This window comes from Gigantopelta aegis, chromosome 4 (assembly GCF_016097555.1).
Source record: "Gigantopelta aegis isolate Gae_Host chromosome 4, Gae_host_genome, whole genome shotgun sequence".
NCBI classification, from domain to species: domain Eukaryota; kingdom Metazoa; phylum Mollusca; class Gastropoda; order Neomphalida; family Peltospiridae; genus Gigantopelta; species Gigantopelta aegis.
The window spans coordinates 68,205,496-68,227,540 of record NC_054702.1 but is presented as its reverse complement, the minus strand read 5'-3'; the positions used below and the strand labels follow the sequence as shown (position 1 = coordinate 68,227,540).

General features: G+C 35.1%; 1 protein-coding gene across 2 annotated transcripts in view; it reads left to right on the top strand.

Moving 5' to 3' along the window:
• The window catches only part of LOC121370983 (carnitine O-palmitoyltransferase 1, liver isoform-like), a 54,128-nt gene that overhangs the window by 8,109 nt on the left and 23,974 nt on the right, over positions 1-22,045 (top strand). For both annotated transcript variants that reach the window (XM_041496561.1, XM_041496560.1), the window contains exons 2-12: positions 3,630-3,778; positions 5,880-6,016; positions 6,530-6,704; positions 10,555-10,656; positions 13,541-13,678; positions 15,609-15,686; positions 16,389-16,496; positions 17,777-17,861; positions 18,645-18,759; positions 20,879-21,035; positions 21,908-21,955. In XM_041496561.1, the coding sequence (XP_041352495.1) occupies positions 3,638-3,778; positions 5,880-6,016; positions 6,530-6,704; positions 10,555-10,656; positions 13,541-13,678; positions 15,609-15,686; positions 16,389-16,496; positions 17,777-17,861; positions 18,645-18,759; positions 20,879-21,035; positions 21,908-21,955 (1,284 nt within the window). In that variant the 5' untranslated portion in view covers positions 3,630-3,637. The remainder of the gene's footprint in view (positions 1-3,629; positions 3,779-5,879; positions 6,017-6,529; positions 6,705-10,554; positions 10,657-13,540; positions 13,679-15,608; positions 15,687-16,388; positions 16,497-17,776; positions 17,862-18,644; positions 18,760-20,878; positions 21,036-21,907; positions 21,956-22,045) is intronic.

Below are 22,045 nucleotides of genomic sequence, written 5' to 3'. Positions count from 1 at the left end.
TTGTTCTAGAACACCTATAGATTGTGAATGAATACAGACATACATGTAGCTTTATCTGTGTAATGGTAGTTATGGATGGGTGAACAAGTGGATACTTTGGTCTATATGCCATATGGAACACCTGTCACACATGCATACCCATTTTTGACTGACATACATGAGTGCATAAAGAAGGATACACATTTATCTTGCAACCACCGTCAATAGAACCACCGTTTCTATTGACAGAATATGATGGCGTTATTCGTCATATCCTGCTTCATTTTTCATTAGTATCAAGGGATTTTTTATATGCACCAAACCAGGGGACAATATTTCAAAATCTTAGGTAACCGGAAGTCGGTTCACGTGAGTTTTACTTCTAAGGTAACCAGTTGTTTGATTAAGAGAATATAGTTCTAGTAACTGATGAGTTAGACCTACCTAATTGTAAAACACTTGAACTATAGGGTTCTCTGTCACATTGGTGGTTCAAATGTATTATAAACATAAAACTGATTTTCAATTTGACTTCTAATGGGGTACTTTTAATTTTAGAAAGTAATTGTTGACCACGTAACCAATTGGCGGTTCACATGATTTTAAAGTTGCGTAACCATCATGGGAACAGAACAACTGTTCTTGTGAAATATTGTGCCCTGCCAATCCACAGACAGGATAGCACAGAGAATAGTGATGAATGACTTTTGGATTTTCTTTGATCAATTTATTTATGATTTTGGTTGTTTTGAAGAAAAACATTTGATACATGTAAGTTCTTATGAAATTACAGTTGTTGATATTGAAAGAAATGGTACATGTATATATCATAATTGCAGTTAATGGCTTAATGGTAGGCTAGTTAATGTATAACAATATTCCTTTTCACAGCTGAAACTGACAGTATGTGTAATGTTTACATTTGTTACATGAACATGTGTTGTAAAATTGTATGTAGATTTGTTATAGCTTGGTTATACATGTATTAATACAGAAGAAGGGTTTAAAGTATACCAGTATGTACCTTGGCCGTATTTACTATTTGAGTTGACATGCCTTGGCCTGATATTGACAGTTTTAACTAACATACTGATTCATGTACATGTACCTTGGCCTATAATTGACCATTTTAGTTGAAATACAGACCATGTACAGGTACATGCTTTTATAATACTGGGTCTATAGTATATGGCAAGGGGAACCAATGAATTGGCATATGTATATACTGTATAATGCTAAAGGTCATATAAAAACATATTATAACATTTAACTCCATGCATACAGGTTCTCATTACATTTTTTGAAGAAGACAAAATTATGGAAATTAAAAGTATCTCGACAAATTATCAAATTGTATACTATTAGATTTAAAGTAATTTCTAATAGAGTCCCAGGTGAAGACCAAATGCTGGAACAGTCAAGGTATGCAGCTTCACCTGAAGTAATATATAATGCAACACTTAAGACTAACGGCCGAATTGTGGCTTCTTCACCTTGGCTGTTCTATCAGTTGTTTTCATCCCTGTATCAAAAAAGAATACTTAGCCTATTCAATTGGATGGAAATTTGTAAAGAAACTTATTTATTTAAACTGATTTTTAATTTTTTTATTGTCACTAATTTTTGCACAACATTGTGTTTTTGTTTGTTTTGGGTTTTTTGGTCTCTTCTGAGCACAGCAAAGTCTTTTTAATGCAGTAATGCTGAACAGTTGTGGATTATTTAGAAATGCATTTTTAAGTTATTTTAATCTAATTAATGTTTAATATCTCCGTAGTTTTGAGGTGAAGTGTTTTGAGATCAGCATATTTCTATTTAATTTGGGCATACATGTAATTATGTGGCAATATGTATTTTGGGCACAGTGTTTATCACCTCAACTTTAGGGCAGTCTAAAGGCCTGTGATGTTTTGCGAGTCGGCACAATTTTGATTTGAATTTTAATGTTATTCGTGTCGATTGATTGGTTCCCTTTTGACACAAACGGACCATACATACTTTTACAGGGCACAGTACTTCACACGTTCTGTTCACCTTTTGGGTACGCAACTTTAAATTGACACAAATTGTCAATTGGTTATTTGGTAAATAGTTAAACATTCTTAAAGTCACTTTATCAAGGATCAAGAAACTGTTCATTGATTACATATTGACCCTTGTAAATTGTAATTGTAAAGGTTTTAAGTATAAAATGTTCAGGTACACATTTCCCACTGTTCACTCATGCATGCTTTGAATTTAATTTGCAAATGTCCCTAAGTTACAGTTATTGATATTTGTCATTTAAAATCACTTGCATGTATGTACAAGTAATCTATGATACTCCACTTGTACTTAACATAACATTAACACATCAACAACATGTTTGCAATAAATAAATGTTCAAGTGTACATTGTACTGTATGGGGATACTTCACTGCTGTATTGCGTAGGTTTATTATCTGTAATGGCCTACTTTAAACATGTTAACATCACATTCTACAGAGGAAAACAAGATTACATTTGCTGTTATTATCATACAGTGATGCATCATGCTTCCACAGCCATCAGCCATGTGAAATTGACTAATATGATTGGTTATACATATGTTATATAATTTAATAACTATATAAAAGAAACAAGTTTGACAATGACTAATGAAACAGGTGCTTCCACGTAAACCCTGACAACATACATGTAGGCCTCTAAGAAGAACAAAATTGCAGGTATTTAAATTATGGATTACACTCCGAAAAATTCAGGTAACTTATTTCGTTTGTGAATAATATCCTAAATTTAATGCACCAGTTTCTGCATTGTGTTGGAAACAAAGAAGAAATATTTAACATCATCCCAGTATATATATATATAATGTTTCATTATTGTCTATATTTGTTTGGTGTCAAACAATGACAGTGGTGATAGTTCCATGGTCTAGAGTGTGCAAGAAGAAACCCACTGTTTCAAAATAGGCTGCTAATTAACAAGTGATCATTTATCCACAGGTTTTCACATTTATGAGAGCACATACCATTGAAAATCATATTTAAAAGGATAGCTATAGTACAGTATTCAGTGTAAATGTATATCATACATGCGGTTGTCACCAGGTGATCAATCAGTCTCACTCCCCTCCACACTCGCTGGGAAAGTTTTTAGGAGATTGGCAAATTGAATCACCTTGCAATAAAAAAAACTAATACATTTTATTTGAAACTTTATCTGATTGCTCGCCTAGCACCACTTCAGGCGAGTGATCTTCAGGTCGCCTTGATTTTGCTTATGGTGAAGACTGCATGCATGTACAGATAAAGAAGGGGTCAGAATTATGTTAAGTTGTGATGAAAGGGTTTTTTGTTTAATGACACCACTTGAACACATCGGCTATTGGTTGTCAAACATTTGTCAATCCCAACACTGTCTTAGAGATGAAACCCGCTGCATTTTTTCATTAGTAGCAAGGGATCTTTTATATGCACCATCCCACAGAAAGGATAGATCATTCCTTGACCTTTGATATACCAGTCGTGGTGCACTGGCTGGAATGAGAAATAGCTCAATGGGCCACCAACGGGTATCAATTGCAAAGTGAGCATTTTACCACTGGGCTACATTCCACCCCTGTTGTGATGAAGTGTGTATAATTAGTGCTTGGTGTTTTTATTTTACAGACGGAGTGATGGCAGAAGCTCATGCTGCTGTAGCATTTTCATTCACTGTAACCCCAGAAGGTGTAAACCTTGATCTGAACCATGAAGTCTTCAAGGCAATCTGGCAGAGTGGGTTGTTGTCATGGAAGAAACGCATTGGTCGCATGAAGGTAATATATTTTTTATAAGTGCTCATATAAATTATATGTGGTAGGTTGTTTAAACCAGCTTCAATTAAGTTCAAAGTCCAGTGTACAATCACACCTCTTTGTAATGGCATTTGTATACTACTCAAAAGAATTTAAGGGTCAGACGATATTTTCGACATTATTTTCTGAATGTCAATTATATTAGCTAGACCATAATGTCACGCATGGTATTGTTCCATTTTGACGAAAGTGGGTCTAAGCAACCCATAAATGAATTAAAATCCACTGTCATTGACACTGTCGACTAGTTCTAATGGCGAAAACATACTTACATTTGCACGTAAATTAGGGCGAAAGCGAAAGGTCTGCTAAGTGCCCATAACTTGCTTTTTCACAAAGCGCTTCATTTGCACGCTTTGCATGTGTATTCCATGTTCCCAATGCTGAATTTCCGTATAATTGGAGCTTGTGTTCGTGTACGGTGCACGCTCCAAATTCGACAATGGTACGACGTCAACTGACTATCGAAGATCGAGGAAGGGCTATTGCTTGGCTTCAGGATGGGCATATGGCTCTACGTCAACACACAACCACTGCACGCCGATTACGTGACAATCTGCGGACTGCGACTGGAACTCGAGTGTCTGATCAAACCATACGCAATCGTCTGAGAGCCAATAATCTACGCTGCCTTCGCCAGGCTGTTCGACCACCACTCCTACCACGTCACAGAACGGCCAGACGTCACTGGTGCACACTTCATCTGCGGTGGCAACGTGTTCATTGGGGTCGAGTGATGTTCACTGATGAGTCCAGGTTTAGTCTCCAGTTCAACGACGGTCGGGTTTGTGTCTACAGACGTCCTAGGGAGCGCTTCGCTGATGTTAACGTTAGACAACGTCACCGGTTCAGTGGTGGCAGCGTCATGGTGTGGGGCGGCATCTCTATCCACCACAGGACCCCCCTCTATGTGGTGGATGGCAATCTGAATGGAATCCGCTATCTGAATGAGATTATCCGGCCGTTGGTTCTCCCAGGCCTTCAGCAGATTGGCGGCGGGGCAGTTCTGCAGGATGACAATGGTAACAGACTTTCTCAGACAACAAGGTATCGCCAGGATGGATTGGCCAGCATATTCGCCTGACTTGGCCCCAATAGAGAACGCCTGGGACGAATTAGGCAGGAGAGTTCGGGATAACCATGCCCCTCCGGCCAACCTTCATGATCTGGGTCAACTTCTTATAGCAGAGTGGCAGGCCATTCCCCAAGAGTTCTTCAGACGTCTGATCAACAGCATGAGGCAATGATGTCTCGAGTGTATTCGCGTCAGGGGTGGATTCACACACTATTAAACAAATGTTCTAATGTGTAAAATCCATGTTTGACAACCTTCAACTTTGACAGCATGTCATGTGACTTTCTTGTATACAGTGACGTTTATTTGTGGGTTTTTGTAAATATGGAACAATAAATTAAATTTTTGGTGTAGTTTACATCATCAATCTAATACACTCTGAAATTTATTTGGTTATAAATTTTTGACCCTTAAATTCTTTTGAGTAGTATATTATCCAACCAAAAATGTCACAAACATATCTAATAACTACTGTTTATTTTGTTCTTTTATATTGATTTCCAAGTTCTTGATATCTATTAAACGTTTTTCATGCATGTCACACAGCATAATATTAGTGTTTTTGTCAACAGCAAATGATTACATTTAATGACATTAATCTATGCAGTGACAATATGTAAGTATTTGGTCATAATCTTGTCAATAGTACATTGTATTTTGTCTATGAATTTGATTCAATGCATTTACAATACAATATTTTAAATTTAACAATAATAGTTAATTTATAATAACATATTGTATAATATCTATCTAAAATAAAGTTATATTGATTTTCTGCACACGGGTACATGTATACTACATGTGAATTAAATACATGTAGTACTAAAAGGAATGCATGTAAGTGATGTCCTTGGGGCAATCCAGTTTTATTTGTTGGTTTAAGAAAGCTGAAATGTTTCAGTGGCAATGAATGACGTAGGATGAGTATGTATATTTTCACATCTGTTGTGTAATGCAGGTTTTTAAAAATTTCTATTTTTCATTCAGAATAATTTCAGGAATGGGCTTTTCCCTGCCTCACCAATGAGTTTTGTGTTTACATTGTCCATCGTAATGGCATTGCATTATGGAGGCTTCGACCCTTCGTTTGGTTTGATATTCTTCTTTCAAACCCACATGCTTGGGTAAGTTTCTCTTTCAGTTATTTGTATGTTTGTCTGCTTGTTTGCATATTATTTGGATTTGCTTACAGAATATTAGAATTACTACTTTGCAGATTAAACTGGAGTTTGTGGAATTTATTCACAATGCATTACAGGTGAAAAGAAACTTAATGCATAAATATAATTTATCTTAAAATGAAAACAGAATGAGAAATTATGTTTATGATTTAGATACATACATTTCATGTATCTATAGCCCGTCCCATCCTCCTACAAGAAATATTTTATATTTTCAGTTTTGTTTGACATAAGAAGAAAAGTAAATTGAAGTGTTTTGGAAATAACTAAAAAATACTATTTTTGTGTCCAATTTAGAAAAAAAATCAGCTCAGAAATAAATAACTTGTAGTTATTTCCATAGCATGCCAAAATGCATTCCCTGTGGGATGGACTATAGTTATCTAGTGGTAAGCATACATTCATAGCAGTATTATGTACTGCTTTCCATTTGTTATGTAAACTGTTTTCTTCTAGCTTGGATGTTTCGAACCCCATCATCAGTTATGACATCAGCTGTGCACTGTTTGCCATCATCATGTGGCTGATTGCGATTCTCCTCATCAAGTACAGCCTGAAGGCTCTGCTCACCTACCATGGCTGGATATACGAAGTGAGGGGACCCATCTCAATCAAGACCAAGTTGTGGCTGGTCAGTTCACTTCTTCTCTTTCTTTATTCATTTGTCAAGCTGCAGTCTTGCCTACTCATCCTCTAAATTAAATGCAGCACTCTATGTTAACGTTTCCATCTAGGAGCCAGATGGCGCCTACTTGTATTTTTATATAGATAGTATGAAATGTTTTAGTCCCCAAATGAAAATAAATGGTTGCATATGCGACCAAATGAGTCGCATTGTAGAGGGCTGAAATGTAATTTATTACATACCCATTTAATCTAACTATAGTAATAAAAAATTTTTTTTTTTTTAACCACATCACTGGAGTACATTGATTAATTAATAGTTTTCTATTGGATGTCAAACATTTGGTAATTCTAACATAGTCATCAGAGGAAACCTGCTACATTTTTCCTAATGCAGCAATGGATCTTTTATAAGCACTTTCCCACAGACAGGAAAGCACATACCACAGCCTTTGTCCGTTGTGGTGCACTGGTTGGAATGAGAAAAACCCCCACAATCAGTTGAATGGATCCACCTAGGTGGTTCGATCCTGCGATGCAAACACCTTAAGCAAGCACTCAACTGACTGAGCTAACTCCCACCCCTATAGTAGTAAACACAATTCTGACTGCAATAAAAAATATTTTATTGAACATACGTGTGATACAAAATCTCGCATGCATAGTACATGTTCACCCGAATGACGTCATGTCCTTAGCGAGGAATGACGTTGGGTTCCTAGCCAGAACACTAGCACACAAATACAGAACCACATACAGTTGTTTTGCCATGTTATTTATTGCACTCGTTTATATTCTTAATCACTATAAACTTGTGCCATAAGTAACATTGAAAAACAATTGGTATGTGGTTCTGTCTATTTGCTAATAATTAAATTTCTAATTACAATTATTACTTTAAAGTCATCCCATTCAACTAGCCCTAGCAACATGATTTTGTTCTTTTCTGCAAAAATTTAAAAATAACATTGTCAGAGAACAAATACATTCTATTATTTGATAAAATCGCTTTTTAAATGCAACCTACAAACACAGTACCTAATAATATTTACTAGCTGTGACACTAGAGAATGAGAGAAAAATATGTTGCCTCTACATCGCTACTCTTACTGTCCAGACTGGTATTATTTATCAGTGAGCATCAAGAAGTCTTTGATACATGAAGCTGTTGTAGCTCGGGCTGGAATAAAAAACAAAATAACATTGTGTTGGATCTGCAAATAAGCTGACAGTTAGCCAAGAATTGCTGTTCAAAAAACAGCATTATGTTTTATCCATTCAGTATATATTATGTATTATTGACTACATTTAAAATGTAAGCGTGTTATTTGTTATGCGCTATGTTGGTCACATCTAGAACTGTAACATGCCATTAGATATAAGGAGCTAGATGTGTTTACAAGGTTTATTTGTTATGCGCTATGTTGGTCACATCTGGAACTGTAACATGCCATTAGATATACGGAGCTAGATGTGTTTACAAGGTTTATTTGTTATGCGCTATGTTGGTCACATCTAGAACTGTAACATGCCATTAGATATACGGAGCTAGATGTGTTTACAAGGTTTATTTGTCATGCGCTATGTTGGTAACATCTGGAACTGTAACATGCCATTAGATATACGGAGCTAGATGTGTTTACAAGGTTTATTTGTCATGCGCTATGTTGGTAACATCTGGAACTGTAACATGCCATTAGATATACGGAGCTAGATGTGTTTACAAGGTTTATTTGTCATGCGCTATGTTGGTCACATCTAGAACTGTAACATGCCATTAGATATACGGAGCTAGATGTGTTTACAAGGTTTATTTGTTATGCGCTATGTTGGTCACATCTGGAACTGTAACATGCCATTAGGTATACGTAGCTAGATGTGTTTACAAGGTTTATTTGTTGAAAAATATTATTTTATGAATGTTTACACAAACTCGGATTTTAAAATTTGTTATTACACTTCACATTTGCAGAGCTGCCAGAGGTGCTGTTTTACTGTTACGAAACTTATTTGAAACTTGTAATATTGTCCTCATTTTTGTGGAAGTAATGAAAATAATTTCATAAATTGCAATCCTGGTTTTAACCCTTAATGTAATCTCTATGTACTGGTATGCAAGTGAATAATTGTATTTAAAGGTGCTCAGTCATGGATGGTTGACCTAATTAATGACCCAACAAAGTATTATCTGAAAAGATATACATTTGATTTGTACCTAAAAGTACTTTATTGAACCATTTACATAACCACTATATCCCACTTATAATTGATATTTTATAAAACTAATTGAATTATGTCGACTGTCCATAATTCAGAGAAAAATAACGTCTATTTGGAGAGCAGAGGTGTGACGTATTATTTTTGAGTCGCATGACGGGCATCCCCCGAATAACCACAGTGCCAAAATGGATTTACCAAGCTCATGTAACGAGAACACTTAGGGTAAATAGAAAAAAAATAAACACAATAAAAATAAGTTATTAAAAATTAATAAAAACATGTAAGCTTATACATTAATTTATTTTAGTAACAGAAGCATGTTAAACGTCGACAATCCCGACTAGTTAGGCCTTTGCATCTTCAGATAAATTTATCGTTAGTTGTACGCGAAAAAATCTAAACATCTGGATTAAAAACACCTTCATTTTCCACCGTGTCAAATTAATTATTATGCAAAATATGCCATAACAGCTGACTTAGGATAGGAATTGTTACATTTTTAAAGAATACTGTGAACTAGACGGTGTTTATATATGATGTGGATATATATATGACGGCCGTGTTTTTAGCCTCAGCTAACGAGGACTGACTATATACACAGAAAAAATTTATAGAGGCGGTGAATAAGTATTTGATTGATCCATATTACCGAACCATCTGGAACAGGAGGAATACTAAGTATTGTACGAACAGTATGTGGTCTGAACAGGGGGATGAATATGAATCTAGCCGACCCTTTTGGTATTTTATAAAAATACAAACTTCCTTATTTACAGTTTCACTTGCACTGCCCTTTCTAGTTGCTTGGAGCCTTTTTTTTTTTTTTTTTTTTTTTTTTTGCTGAACTTGCTCCTGCATGTAGAACTGGATTCAACTGGGTTACGTTATAATTACACCAACCTTTGGACGGAAAAACATGCGACAGTACACTGGGTTTTTTTTATGCCATACTTTAAACCGAATGACTACTTTGCAAATCAGTCAAAATAATTTGCAAACGTTTAGTGAAAAACAACTGGCTAGTCATAGGCCACATTGGCGACGCTGGGAAACATGTTACCACTTTTGGAACCGAGCACTATAGAGTTATAACGTCTAGACTCCTGCCCCTGCTAAATTCCATGCACACGTGTCTGAAGAGGTACTGTGTATGGTAGCTCTGTTAAAAAAAGACCCCACCCAAAAGACCCCCCAATTTTTTTTTATATAATAATAATAATGAATGTGTGAGTTCATGTTCTAACTGTTTACTATTTTATTTCAGCATATTCGCCGTTATTGTCATGAAGTAATATATTTTAAAAATTATTTGCCATGTATATAGCCAGCCCTCATTTGTCAAGTCTCTATACACAATTCAAGACTACATTATACAGCTGTCGTACATATAGCTTCATCACTATGAGTATTTTGCCATACTTTTATGACTTCAAATTTTAAAATTTTAAAAATGAAGCGTGTCATGGAATTCCCTCGATCGTTGTTCAGTTGAAATGTTTTGGATGATACAATAACGAGGTTTGTTATTCTAAATGAATGTAATTTCCATTTATAATCCATATTTAGAGAAATAAGGCCCACTAAATCCGTAACTGTGTGCCTTTAATATTTCAACTTTTAAAATTGTTTTTTTCTAGGGTCTGGTTCGTTTGTTTGGTGGAAGGAAACCTCTACTCAACAGCTACCAGGCGGCTTTGCCGAAGCTGCCGGTCCCTTCAATTGATCACACTATTACAAAGGTATCAGGGATTGTTTGGGCTTTTTTACTTGATACAGCTTTCTTTCTTTTTTCTTTCTTTTTAATAGGACTGTTCTACAAGGATTACTTACAGATAAGAATACCTTTGGACAGTGGGCTTGTGTGGTCAGGGGCCTAATTTACTAAACTCTCACAACTATGCGATCTTGCAGTGCAATGCTAAAAGACTTACAAAGAGGATGCTTTGTTGTCTAGTAGAATCTAAGAGATCTTTGTGAATTAGGCCCCAGAACCCTTGTCATCAGTCTCATTGGCTTCATCAGATTATTTTAGATTAATCCCAAGGTTATTTATTTTTATATTTTGTTTCTTAATTTTGGGTTCTATTGAATAAAAATTGAAGCATGCTTCCTTAGTACGCAACTCGTCTATCTGGCCTGTTGGTCCAGGTTAGTGATAAAGAAGTTAATCTGGTGGTTTTATTCCCATTAAACAGTAATCCAAGGTTCCCGTGGTCATTATAAACCTGGAAAAGTTTTGAAATTTTTGCAAAATACTTTTCAAGGCCTTTTGAAATTTTTGTTAAAACTGAAAAGTCATGGAAAAGTTTTGAAATTTCTGCATCAGCTGCAATATTTTCAGTCATGCTTATCAGAGTGCGAGCGATCACTTCCTGTCGCATAGCATGCAGAGTTACTTTTCTTGAATGGGCACAACATCATTTCGATGTAAGAGCTGCGTTCAAAACAATATTGCTAGCTAGTCTAGTTTTTACGCTTCATTTTAAACCCAATGAGAACGCTTGGTAACAGTGAGATCTTTACATAGCCACCGCATATGCCAGCCTATCCTGTCAGTGGCCAATGAGATAAAGCCATTTCTAGTTGCATTCCAGTCAGAAAAGCCTCTGCTTCCTTTTCTAGCAACTGACTTGTTTCAGTTGATCAAGGGTCTGCTTGATCGCTTTGTAGAGAAGAAATATCTAGATGATATTCAGAATGTGAAGCAGCTAGTTGATTTTGAACCAGGAAAGTCAAAATATCACGTTGGCTTTGCAACAAGTTATGCACTACATGATATGAAGAAGCTGAAAAGGATTTCAGACAGGGATGTGTTGTCCCATCAGATTGGACTGTAGACGGTTTCTGTTGGACATACTGAACAAGCTTCTGATGAAATCACCAATGACGACAGTTTTGGTGAGAAACTAACCTGTCTCTCTCCTGAAGCCATTTTGAAGGATCCTGCTGGCTGTGTATCAGCCTTTCATAACTGTCTGAGATTGCAGGCAGACTAGACTTCCGTGCTTGCGACAAGATCCTCAAGAAATACAAACTGTTCTTAGATGAGACACTGAAATCCGATGCAACAAGTAGTCTGGAATCCTTCTCACGTGAAATTGATCGCCTTGACTCCCTGTATGCTTTTCTTATTGGCAACAAGAAAGAATTCTGCCAGTTTTGGCCAGTAGTCAGTCTTTTTTTTGTTGCCATCACATGGACAAGCTGATGTGGAAAGGGTTTTTTCTGTGAACAAGGAGGCCGTAGCAGATAATCAAGAGCCCTATCCCTTATGGCAAGGAGGGCAATTCGTCATGTTGGAGGCATCCAGAATGTAAAGCTGTCCAAAGACCTTTATGTCATCAGCATCAAATGCCAGGAATAGGTACAGACTTTACCTGGAAGAGCAAAGGAAAAGGACTGAAGAAGCTGACGGATCAAAAAAGAGAAAAGATGAAGATGAAGAACTGCCCACCTTGATAAGAAAGAAGGCAAGGCTAGAGGCAGACATCCATCAACTGCTAAAAACTACTGACGAACATGCAGACATGGCAGAGCAGAAAAATTACTTAAACCTTCTGAGTGTTACCAACAGTGCCAGATACGGTGCAAAGGCTAAAGAAAGTCAGCTGAAAGAGCTTCTTTTCTACATAGATTCCATATGGGCTAGTATAGCCAAGTGATATGAATTTGTGTTTTACCTATTTGTCTGCTCCTGTCATAAACAGTGATTGTAAATACTTAATTTGCTACAAGTGAAGGACTGTATTTATGCTGCCCAGAATATTTTAACAAGTTGACGACTGTGTTTAAGTATATTTACTAAGTGGTTTGCTACCAGCCCAGGAGTTTTGTACACACAGTGTTTCATGCTTAGGACTGTGTAAATGTAGCATGGTGTCTCTAGACAACTGCCAATCCTGGATATTCCAAGTGGCTTACCCTGTGATCAGCTTGCCAACAGTAATTGGATTACCAGTATTTGTTGTTGATCCTGTTTGTCTGCTCCTGCCATAAACAGTGACTGTATATACATATGTACTTTCTCCTGTTTGTCTGCTCCTGCCATAAACAGTGACTGTATATACATATGTACTTTCTCCTGTTTGTCTGCTCCTGCCATAAACAGTGACTGTATATACATATGTACTTTCTCCTGTTTGTCTGCTCCTGCCATAAACAGTGACTGTATATACATATGTACTTTCTGTTTTAATTACTTCTTGTGATACATTATGTCCCTGAAAACCATCTTTTTCACCATTGAAAGTCTTTAAATTTTTTTCCTCTCTAAAGAGTATAAACCCTGTCTTTTTATCAGGTTGAACATTCCGTTTTACCAGATTTCAATTTTATCTCATGGCAGTGTGATACATCTCTACATTTTTACAGATTTGTGTGCGAAAAGGTCATTAAATTTTTCGAAAAGTCATGGAAAAGTTTTGAAATTTCATTCTTGGAAGTCTGCAGGAACCCTGGTAATCTTTTTCAGCCTTAAACAGAAATGAGAATCCTCTGGATTGTTCTTGAATTCCAGATTCAAATAATGTAATTAGTTATTGTGCTTACGAGACCAATTAGTGGTAAAATTGTACATGTATTTTCTGTGTTTTGTTGTTTCCTGATATTATCTGTCTGTCTCAGTTTCTTGAATCCATTCATCCCATTATGGATGAAGAGAAATACAAGAGGATGGAAAAACTTGCATATGAATTTAAAAATGGAATTGGGAAGAAGCTTCAGCGGTATCTTGTTCTCAAGTCTTGGTGGGCCTCCAACTACGTGAGTTGTATTTTTCCTTTCACATTCTGATTCAGTTCTAGCTGCCATTTTTATTTGGCATTTTCACACCAATAAAGAAAGCTACTAAATTTAATCTATAAATTATACTTTCAGTGTTTATATTTAAATTTTTAAAGAAAATATCTATTATCTTTTTATGTCTGGAATAATGCCTGGCAAGCATATACACATTTGCTTGCAAAGTAGTCCATTTCCATTGTTGTGATTTTAAAACTCAGTTTAATATTACTAGTTTGTTACATATCTTGGATTGTTGATTCAATTTTATTTTAATACTATTTTGTAATTTATGTAATTTAAATTGATCATGTGAAGTAATTTTATTGAGAGCAAATCTTTTTCTTTATTTGGGGAGATGTTCGGGGTGGAGACATAGCCCAATGGTAAAGCGCTCGCTTGATGTGCGGCTGGTTTGGGATCGATTTTATTTCTCATTCCAGCCAGTGCACCACGACTGATATATCAAAGGTGGTGGAATATACTATCCTGTCTGTGGGATGGAACACCTAAAAGATCCCTTGCTACTAATGGAAAAATGTAGCAGGTTTTCTTTCTTATATCAAAATTACCAAATGTTTGACATCCAATAGCCGATGATTAAAGCCGCACACCCTAGTTCCATCCAGCGAAAATAAATTATAATTTGGTTAATCTACAAACCTGTAACACACTTAGATCACGTTTTTATCAAATGGAGTGAAAAAGCAGGTTTTATATCGATAAATACCATGGGAATCCCCATGTCCCAATTACTTGAAATAATTTTGAAAGTTAGTATTCTGATGTCACCGGTAGATGTCGCTCGAAGCACAACAATGCCTACATCACGACAAATTTCACAGACTTGGGGTGCGTTCGTTTCACCTCACCTGGACATGTTCCAACTGTTCTGTCCTGGTTGTATCCCCTCTCCAGATATCGGAAGACTTAGCAAAATTATTGGTTTTAAGGGTTTGTAACGTTTTGTATTGAGACACTTACTTGTCTGAACTTTATTGTTACTGAAAATGTTCACGAACTGTGAAGAAAAATCTCACAAATGAACAACAACAAATCGGATGTTGATTGCGCGAACTGTGCACGAGAAAACAAACTGAACCAAAATGATAACGGTCGCATAATATACCAACGTCTGTGACATTGAAATGGAAATATCCCCTCTAAAAATAGATTGGACCTCGCTTGCTTAACGGTTTTTTCTCGACAAACGTCTTGTGAAAAAATGCAAAAAATGCATTTCGTGATTTTACAAACATCAGGATTACCAAAAAGCACTTCAGGTGAATGGAAATGTGTATTCTAAATAATAAAATGTAAGTAAAGTGCAATTTTATTTGTGAAAAATGGGGTTTAATAGCGAAAAACAATGCCGTAATGGTTAACAAATAAACGTAACTAGGGTGTGTCCCTTTAATAAACCAATTTTGAAAATGTTTTTCTGTGTTTAAAGATTAACTTTACACGAAAATGGTTAACTATACAGTTTAAATCTATTTTAATTCTTTGTATTTTCAATAATTAGACCATGCAAGATTTTGAATCATTTAAAAAAAATTGAAACAGCCTTTATTGGAATTGAAAACACACATAATGTCACCTCCTGATATTTTACTACAACTTGACAACAAAGGTTTTTTTGTCTGGTTTTAACTTTTCTTTTAATTAAATTGTTATAAACTATAGTCCGCCCTATCCTTCTAGAAAAGTAAAATGTTTTGGAAACAAAATTTAAAAAATACTATTTTTGTGTGCAAGTTACAAAACAGTCGGCTCAGAAATAAATAATTTGTAGTAAATTCCATAGTATGAAAAAAGGTGTTCTCTGTGGGACGGACTATAAGTTAACCTTTTAAGGACTGTTTTACTGATGAGTCCACACATTATACAATGTCCATGGCTTTGATTATAGGTCTCTGACTGGTGGGAAAGCTATGTGTATCTCAAAGGAAGGTCCTCCATCATGATCAACAGTAACTTCTATGGAATTGTAAGTTTCATCATTCTTATTAATGCCAATTCTGTGTATCTTGTAGATATTGTCTGGATCATTCATGAAATATAGGTTGTAAATTATATTTTATTTTAATTAAGAATTGAATGCAATTTATTCATTTTTTTCATGCATGCTTGAACTATAATAACAAAATTTACACTGTATAACTCTATTGTTTAGAGGTTGATACAAAAGTGTTCAAATTGTTCTTGTGAATACTTATCCACCTGGGCACATTAGGGTGAAATATTTCCTTGTTCAGTAAACTTTATGATAGTGATATTTCATTAATAAAACTGCTGATATTTTATCAATGAAAAATCTTCCAAGTTCTGGGTTTTAAAATGATTATTGCGTTAAATATGTAATTAAAAGGGAATTCCTCGTTTTTAAGTTTCGGTCCAGATAACTTTTTCACACAGTTTGAAAAAGTTTTTTATCACTATAGTAAGATTGAATAGGTATGTAATAATATATACATATATAGATGTGTTTTTGCTTAAAGACATCATCAGGGTTCTTGCTTTTGGTAAATTATAAGCATAACTGAAATTTTATTTATCAGTATTGTTATTAAATTCTGTTTGAAAACTGAGTGTTTTTTAATTCCTCAAAGTAATAAACACCTGTGTTATTTTACAACACACTTATTACCTGCATCTTTTGTTAACTGATTTGATTACACTGTTTTTGTAGGACTGTGTCCTGGAAAAGCCATATGGTTGCCAGGTTGCTCGGGCCGCCAGTGTGATATATTCTGCAATTCAGTACCGCCGAGATCTTGACAGGGAAGAGCTTGAGCCTGTAAGAGTCATAGTTCCAGTGATAGTATAAACTGATGTTTGTTTGTTTGAAACATATTTTATTGCATATAATATACAAAAGGATTGGGCACAAGTTATCCAACTTACGAGGCCCTCTCCTAATTACAAATATTATAATATAGGCGACTACTATTACTACAAATATTTGAAACAAAGTAAATACACAAAACATATACTTTTATCGAGCCATAATTTATTTATCTAATCATTTATTAAACCATATTTTATTTATTGAATCTTTCTGTTTGTTTAATGTATTTTTGAACATAACGAAATATTTACTTGTTTGTGTCGTCACTTAATGTGGTTCTACTGTTTAGTACTAACTGGAGGTTTATTGGTACAAATGTGCTTAAAAGAGTCTTAATAGATGTTGTCTTTGCTGGGTATAAAGTTTAATTGATATTTGTGTTCATTTGAATTACTGTCTATGCTATCAATACACTGTTTAAAGTTGCAGACCCTAAAGTCCGAACCAAATTGTTAACAACCATGATAAATTACTCTCCTACCTTTAATTACTGTTATATTTCCCCAAAATTTTGTCCAGACACAAATCGTGAAAACCCCAAACATGATTACACTGACACAGATTCCATATACGAGACTGTAATGATGTTACCAATATCAACTTAGCTGAGATTATATAGGGCAAAATACATGCAGTTTTCTGCCGTCTACAATTTTGCTTGTTTATGGAATATTCTTCAAGAGAAGTGGGTCGATATGATGTAATCTAACAACATCATGTACTAAGGTTAACACTTTCATCTTGACTTTAGATTAATTACGTCACATACTTAGGAGGCTTCCACCCCTCTTGAAGAAAGACTAGAAACACTCAGGATGTTCAAAAATGAATAATCTAATCAGTAAAAGGGAAGTAATGTCTGATTTCAGTTATCAAAAATGGCAGTAATAGTGAAAACTTTGCCGTAGTGTTTAAGAACTGGGGTCTGTGACTTTAATGTTCCCTGTTAGATGTCCCTTTTTCTGTCAAACTGGAGGAACTTAAACTATTTTTTTGTGAGTTTATTATATCACATTTATGCCAGATGTATACAAATGATACTTTCCACCTTTACAGTACCGTTTACTAGAATGTAGATCTTGTATTTAAACTTCGAACAAAGTGACAAAATTACGAAATGTTTAACATCCAGTAGCCGATATGATTAATAAATCAGTGTGCTCTAGTGGTGTCATTAAAGAAAACAGAATTTTTTTAACAAAGTAACTCATTATTGTTTCATTTTCCAGCTTCTTTTGAACAAAATTGTTCCTCTCTGCTCTGCTCAGTATGAGAGACAGTTCAACACAACTCGCATTCCAGGCATTGATATTGGTAAGTATAATAACCAATTCTGTTCTGGTGAGAGAATTACAGAATTTGATATTGGTGAAAAAAAATACAGATTATTATTATTATTATATATGATACAGTTATTGGGTCAGTGGATATAAAGTCAGTTCAACATGTAGGTGCTACAAATGATATTAATTGTTGCCTCTGGTATTTGTTTTGTTTATAAACTAACTTGATAATGACAACAGAAGTCACAACATGGAACTTGGAATCAGTATTTTGTTAGCACAAAATAATTACCAGTTTATGATGAAAATAGCACATGTCTGGAGGTTTTTGGGGAGAGAATCGTAATTTGAGTTTGAATAAATCATGAATAGGTCTTAATTGGGGTTTTGCTTATGTTGAAATCATAACTTCAGTTTATTGTATATATAGCTTATTTAAATGTATCTTTGTTGCACTTGGTATATCCAGATAAGCAGATTTGGCTGGATTTGATATTGGCAAGACTAGTATTAATGTTTGATATTGATGAAAGAGTTTTAATTGTATTTGATATTGATGAAACAGTCATATAATTTTATATTCAGTTTGATGAAACAGTTATAGAATTTGTTATAGATGAAACATTTTAGTTACTTGATTATCTTGATTTTGAATAGTTGAAGACCGTTAACACTTGATTTATTTTTATACCTCCAATATAATTACCTTTTAGTGTTGTCAGCCAACAGGTTTCTTGTTACACAAATTATTGACAGAATTATTTTTAAATTAATGATAACATTCAGTGTACTGACTTTTTCTCCTTTTTTTCAGACACAATAGTTCATTTGAAGGACAGTAACCATGTTGCTGTTTATCACAAGGGTCGTTACTTCAAAGTGTACATCAAACACAAGGGTAGTTACTTGATGCCAGCTGAAATTGAGAGGTATTGAATATATGTAATTCTATTACTTACAAACCTTGTTATCTATAGGGCTTACTCTTAGGCCGAGGTAGGGTTTAGCTCGGTCGCTAGAGCGATTGCCTTTAGTGCTTGGATCATAGGATCGATCCTCTTCAGTGGACCCATTCGGGTTGTTTTCGTCCCAACCAATGCCCCACGACTGGTATATCAAAAGGTGTTCTGTCTAAAGAAACTAGAAATTTAAATAATGAGATATCCTCGTTCTGCAGAATCAAGCATCACTTTAAAAAATAATTTATAGTTTATTGAAACTTATAAAAGAAATCTTTAAAAATACTGCACTATTGAAGTTTTCAGATACAGTGAAACTCCTCTAAACTGAACACCCTTAAGATCAAATAAAATGTTTGGTTTAGAGGGGTGTTCGGTTTACTTAGGTTTTAAGAAATAGCCTTTGCAATAATTTTTTGTTTTGTTATTGATATAACTAATGTAAAAACTTGTGTTAAATTTTATTTAAAAACCAACAATAATCAAATTAAAGTGTAAACTCTTTGTATAGATTGTTGAGCTTTTATGAACACATAACACAAACACATTTGGAACATATGACATGTTTGTACATGTAACACTTTGTAACGATAAGAAATGTTTGGGTTTTTGATTAACAGTCAAGCATAACAAGCCTAAACTGTTCCATTGTTGTCTGCCGAAGTGCATGTGGTTGCAATTTGTACCTCTTAAACCAGACGACCAGACCATTGTCAATCATTATGGCATCTTTAATTGTTTCGTTTATTGTCACTCCGCTGTCTTTGGCCACATTACCTGACTGCGAACATAGCTAGTGCAGTATACACATGCTCAGATTGACATGGGACGATTTGTACACTAGCAAGAATCATTCATTAGATGTGTAATCACCATTACATATGACTGGGTACGGTTGGCAAATAACAATTAAGCATTACTCTAGACTAATTAGAGCATTATTTGACAGATGTCCAAATACTCCTTGAAAGTTTCGATCATTCGGTTTTCAGAGGTAAAAATATGTATTAAATAAACACAACGCGACCGGTTAATTGACTTAGTATTCACAGTAAAGGGGTTTCTGGTTTTCAGGGGTTAATTTCAATTATTAAAGTTGTGTAAGACATGGGACTGTGAAATAAGTTCAGTTTTGAGGGAATTCCAGTTTACTGAGGGTCCGGTTTAGAGAAGTTTCACTGTATACTTACATATACAAATATTGACTGCAACTAAGACATCCATCCATAGTTTCGAAAAATTAACTGTGTTACTAACATTCAGTGCCACATTACTGACATTCAGTTTCACATTACTGACATTCAGTCCCACAGTACTGATAGTCCCACAATACATCTCTGTGTTTTATACAGGCACACCTGCTCTTAGTAGTGAATTTGGCCTCAACTACTATTAGAGCTGGGCGGCATTGAAATTTGAGGTTTAGTATCTATATCAGTATTTTGGGGGTGATTTACCTTGGTATAGGTACGGTTTTTCGGTATTGACACAATACAAATACTGATACGACATCGAGCGGTATTTTCGGTATACTCTGCTTTAAATGCATACCTGAGTTATGGCTCACCTGCTAATTTCATCTAAATGGAATTAAATTCCATACTCAAGGCTCTCGTCTGATTTATACTCAACACATTTTACGTCCATCAGATATATTGTTAATGCTTTACTAAATGGCGGGAAACATTTTTCAATCAGTACAGTAAACTGGTATTGACATGATACCGATACCGAACGGTATATATGGTATGCCGCCCAGCTCCCAACTACTATGTGTTCCCTTATTTCTTTCCTTCGGTATATTTTGGACTGATCAATCTTGATGGTTCTGTAAGTAGAGAACTGTCTAAGCCGGCATGCATGAATGGCTTGGCTTCTTAGGGACAGCATTAAGAATTGTTACGGTAATAGAATCAATATTGCAAGAAGAGTCTAAAGATATACATTGTCCTGTAATTAGAAAAATATAAAGAAAGAAAAATCTTAATTTAAATGTGCAAGAATGAACATGAGGCACAAAGTGGCTTCGTTTTGTATATATGACATTGTGTGAATTCTTTGAACTGTTATTCTGTACACAATTGTGTAGCATGCTCCAGAAGATTGTTGATGACCCATCGGAGCCTGCCAAGGGTGAGGAGCATCTGGCTGCCCTGACTGCCGGAGAACGTGTGCCATGGGCCAAGGCACGCACAGAATACTTCTCTGCTGGCAAGAACAAGGCCTCTCTACATGCTATTGAAAAGGTATGTGTATGTAATGCCACTGGTTTTTCTTCATCTCTGTATCAAAACATCATTGGGCATAAAAAAAAAAATGTGTGTTTTCGGTTTTCCCACCTATGTAGTGACCCTGAAATTTTTTGAAGCAAAAAAAAAAATATATATATTAAATTACAAACAACCCCCCCCCCCAAAAAAAAAAAAATTATCCCCCACCAGCAAACCCCCCACCTCGGCTGATTACCCCCTACCAATTTTACCCCATGTGGATGAAACCTGGACCACAAATATTCGGGTTTTTTTAGCCCTTGTGTTACACTGGTTGTAGTTTGGGATGGTTGGTCATCATTTTTTTTTTTATAAACTAAAAGTCCCCTCTTCTCCCCCACAATATATTATTATATATATCGAAAGGAATCTGGAAGTTCAAGTCCAGCATAATAATCCTAGTGACTATTTAATATCAAGCATGTTAGTTCACTGATACTGTGGTCTTAAACTTGCTTTTGATTATTATTATTATTATTCAATCAGTTCTGCAACTGATATTCATACAAACCATGAGGAAAACCAAAAGTACTATATTGAGTAGTCTATAAAAGATCATACTCAACTTGTACTGTATATAATTGTCTCATTTTACGAAGTTAAAAGGTGAGATATACACATGTAGGTATACCTTTTCCAAAAGTGAAGGCTTCAGTGTTGAAGATTTTGTATTAAAGTAGTGTCTCACAAACTATAAGTCCTAGGTCAGTGAAACTTGGTTTACAGTTGCACTGAAAACGTTGATGGTAGGCAAGACATTTAATCCACAGGATTCTTGTAGTAATTAAAACAAAATAAAAACCCTGTGAATTTTTGTATTAACTTTTTGTTTTCTTTCCCTCGTGAAGGCTGCTTTCTGTGTGACCTTGGATGAAGAATCTCATAATTATGATCCTGTGAGTACATAATTGTGTCAGTCTGTTCAGATCAGGATAGAAACGTGCTCTCACGTTAATTAATATTAGAATCTTATACCAGTTTATTTT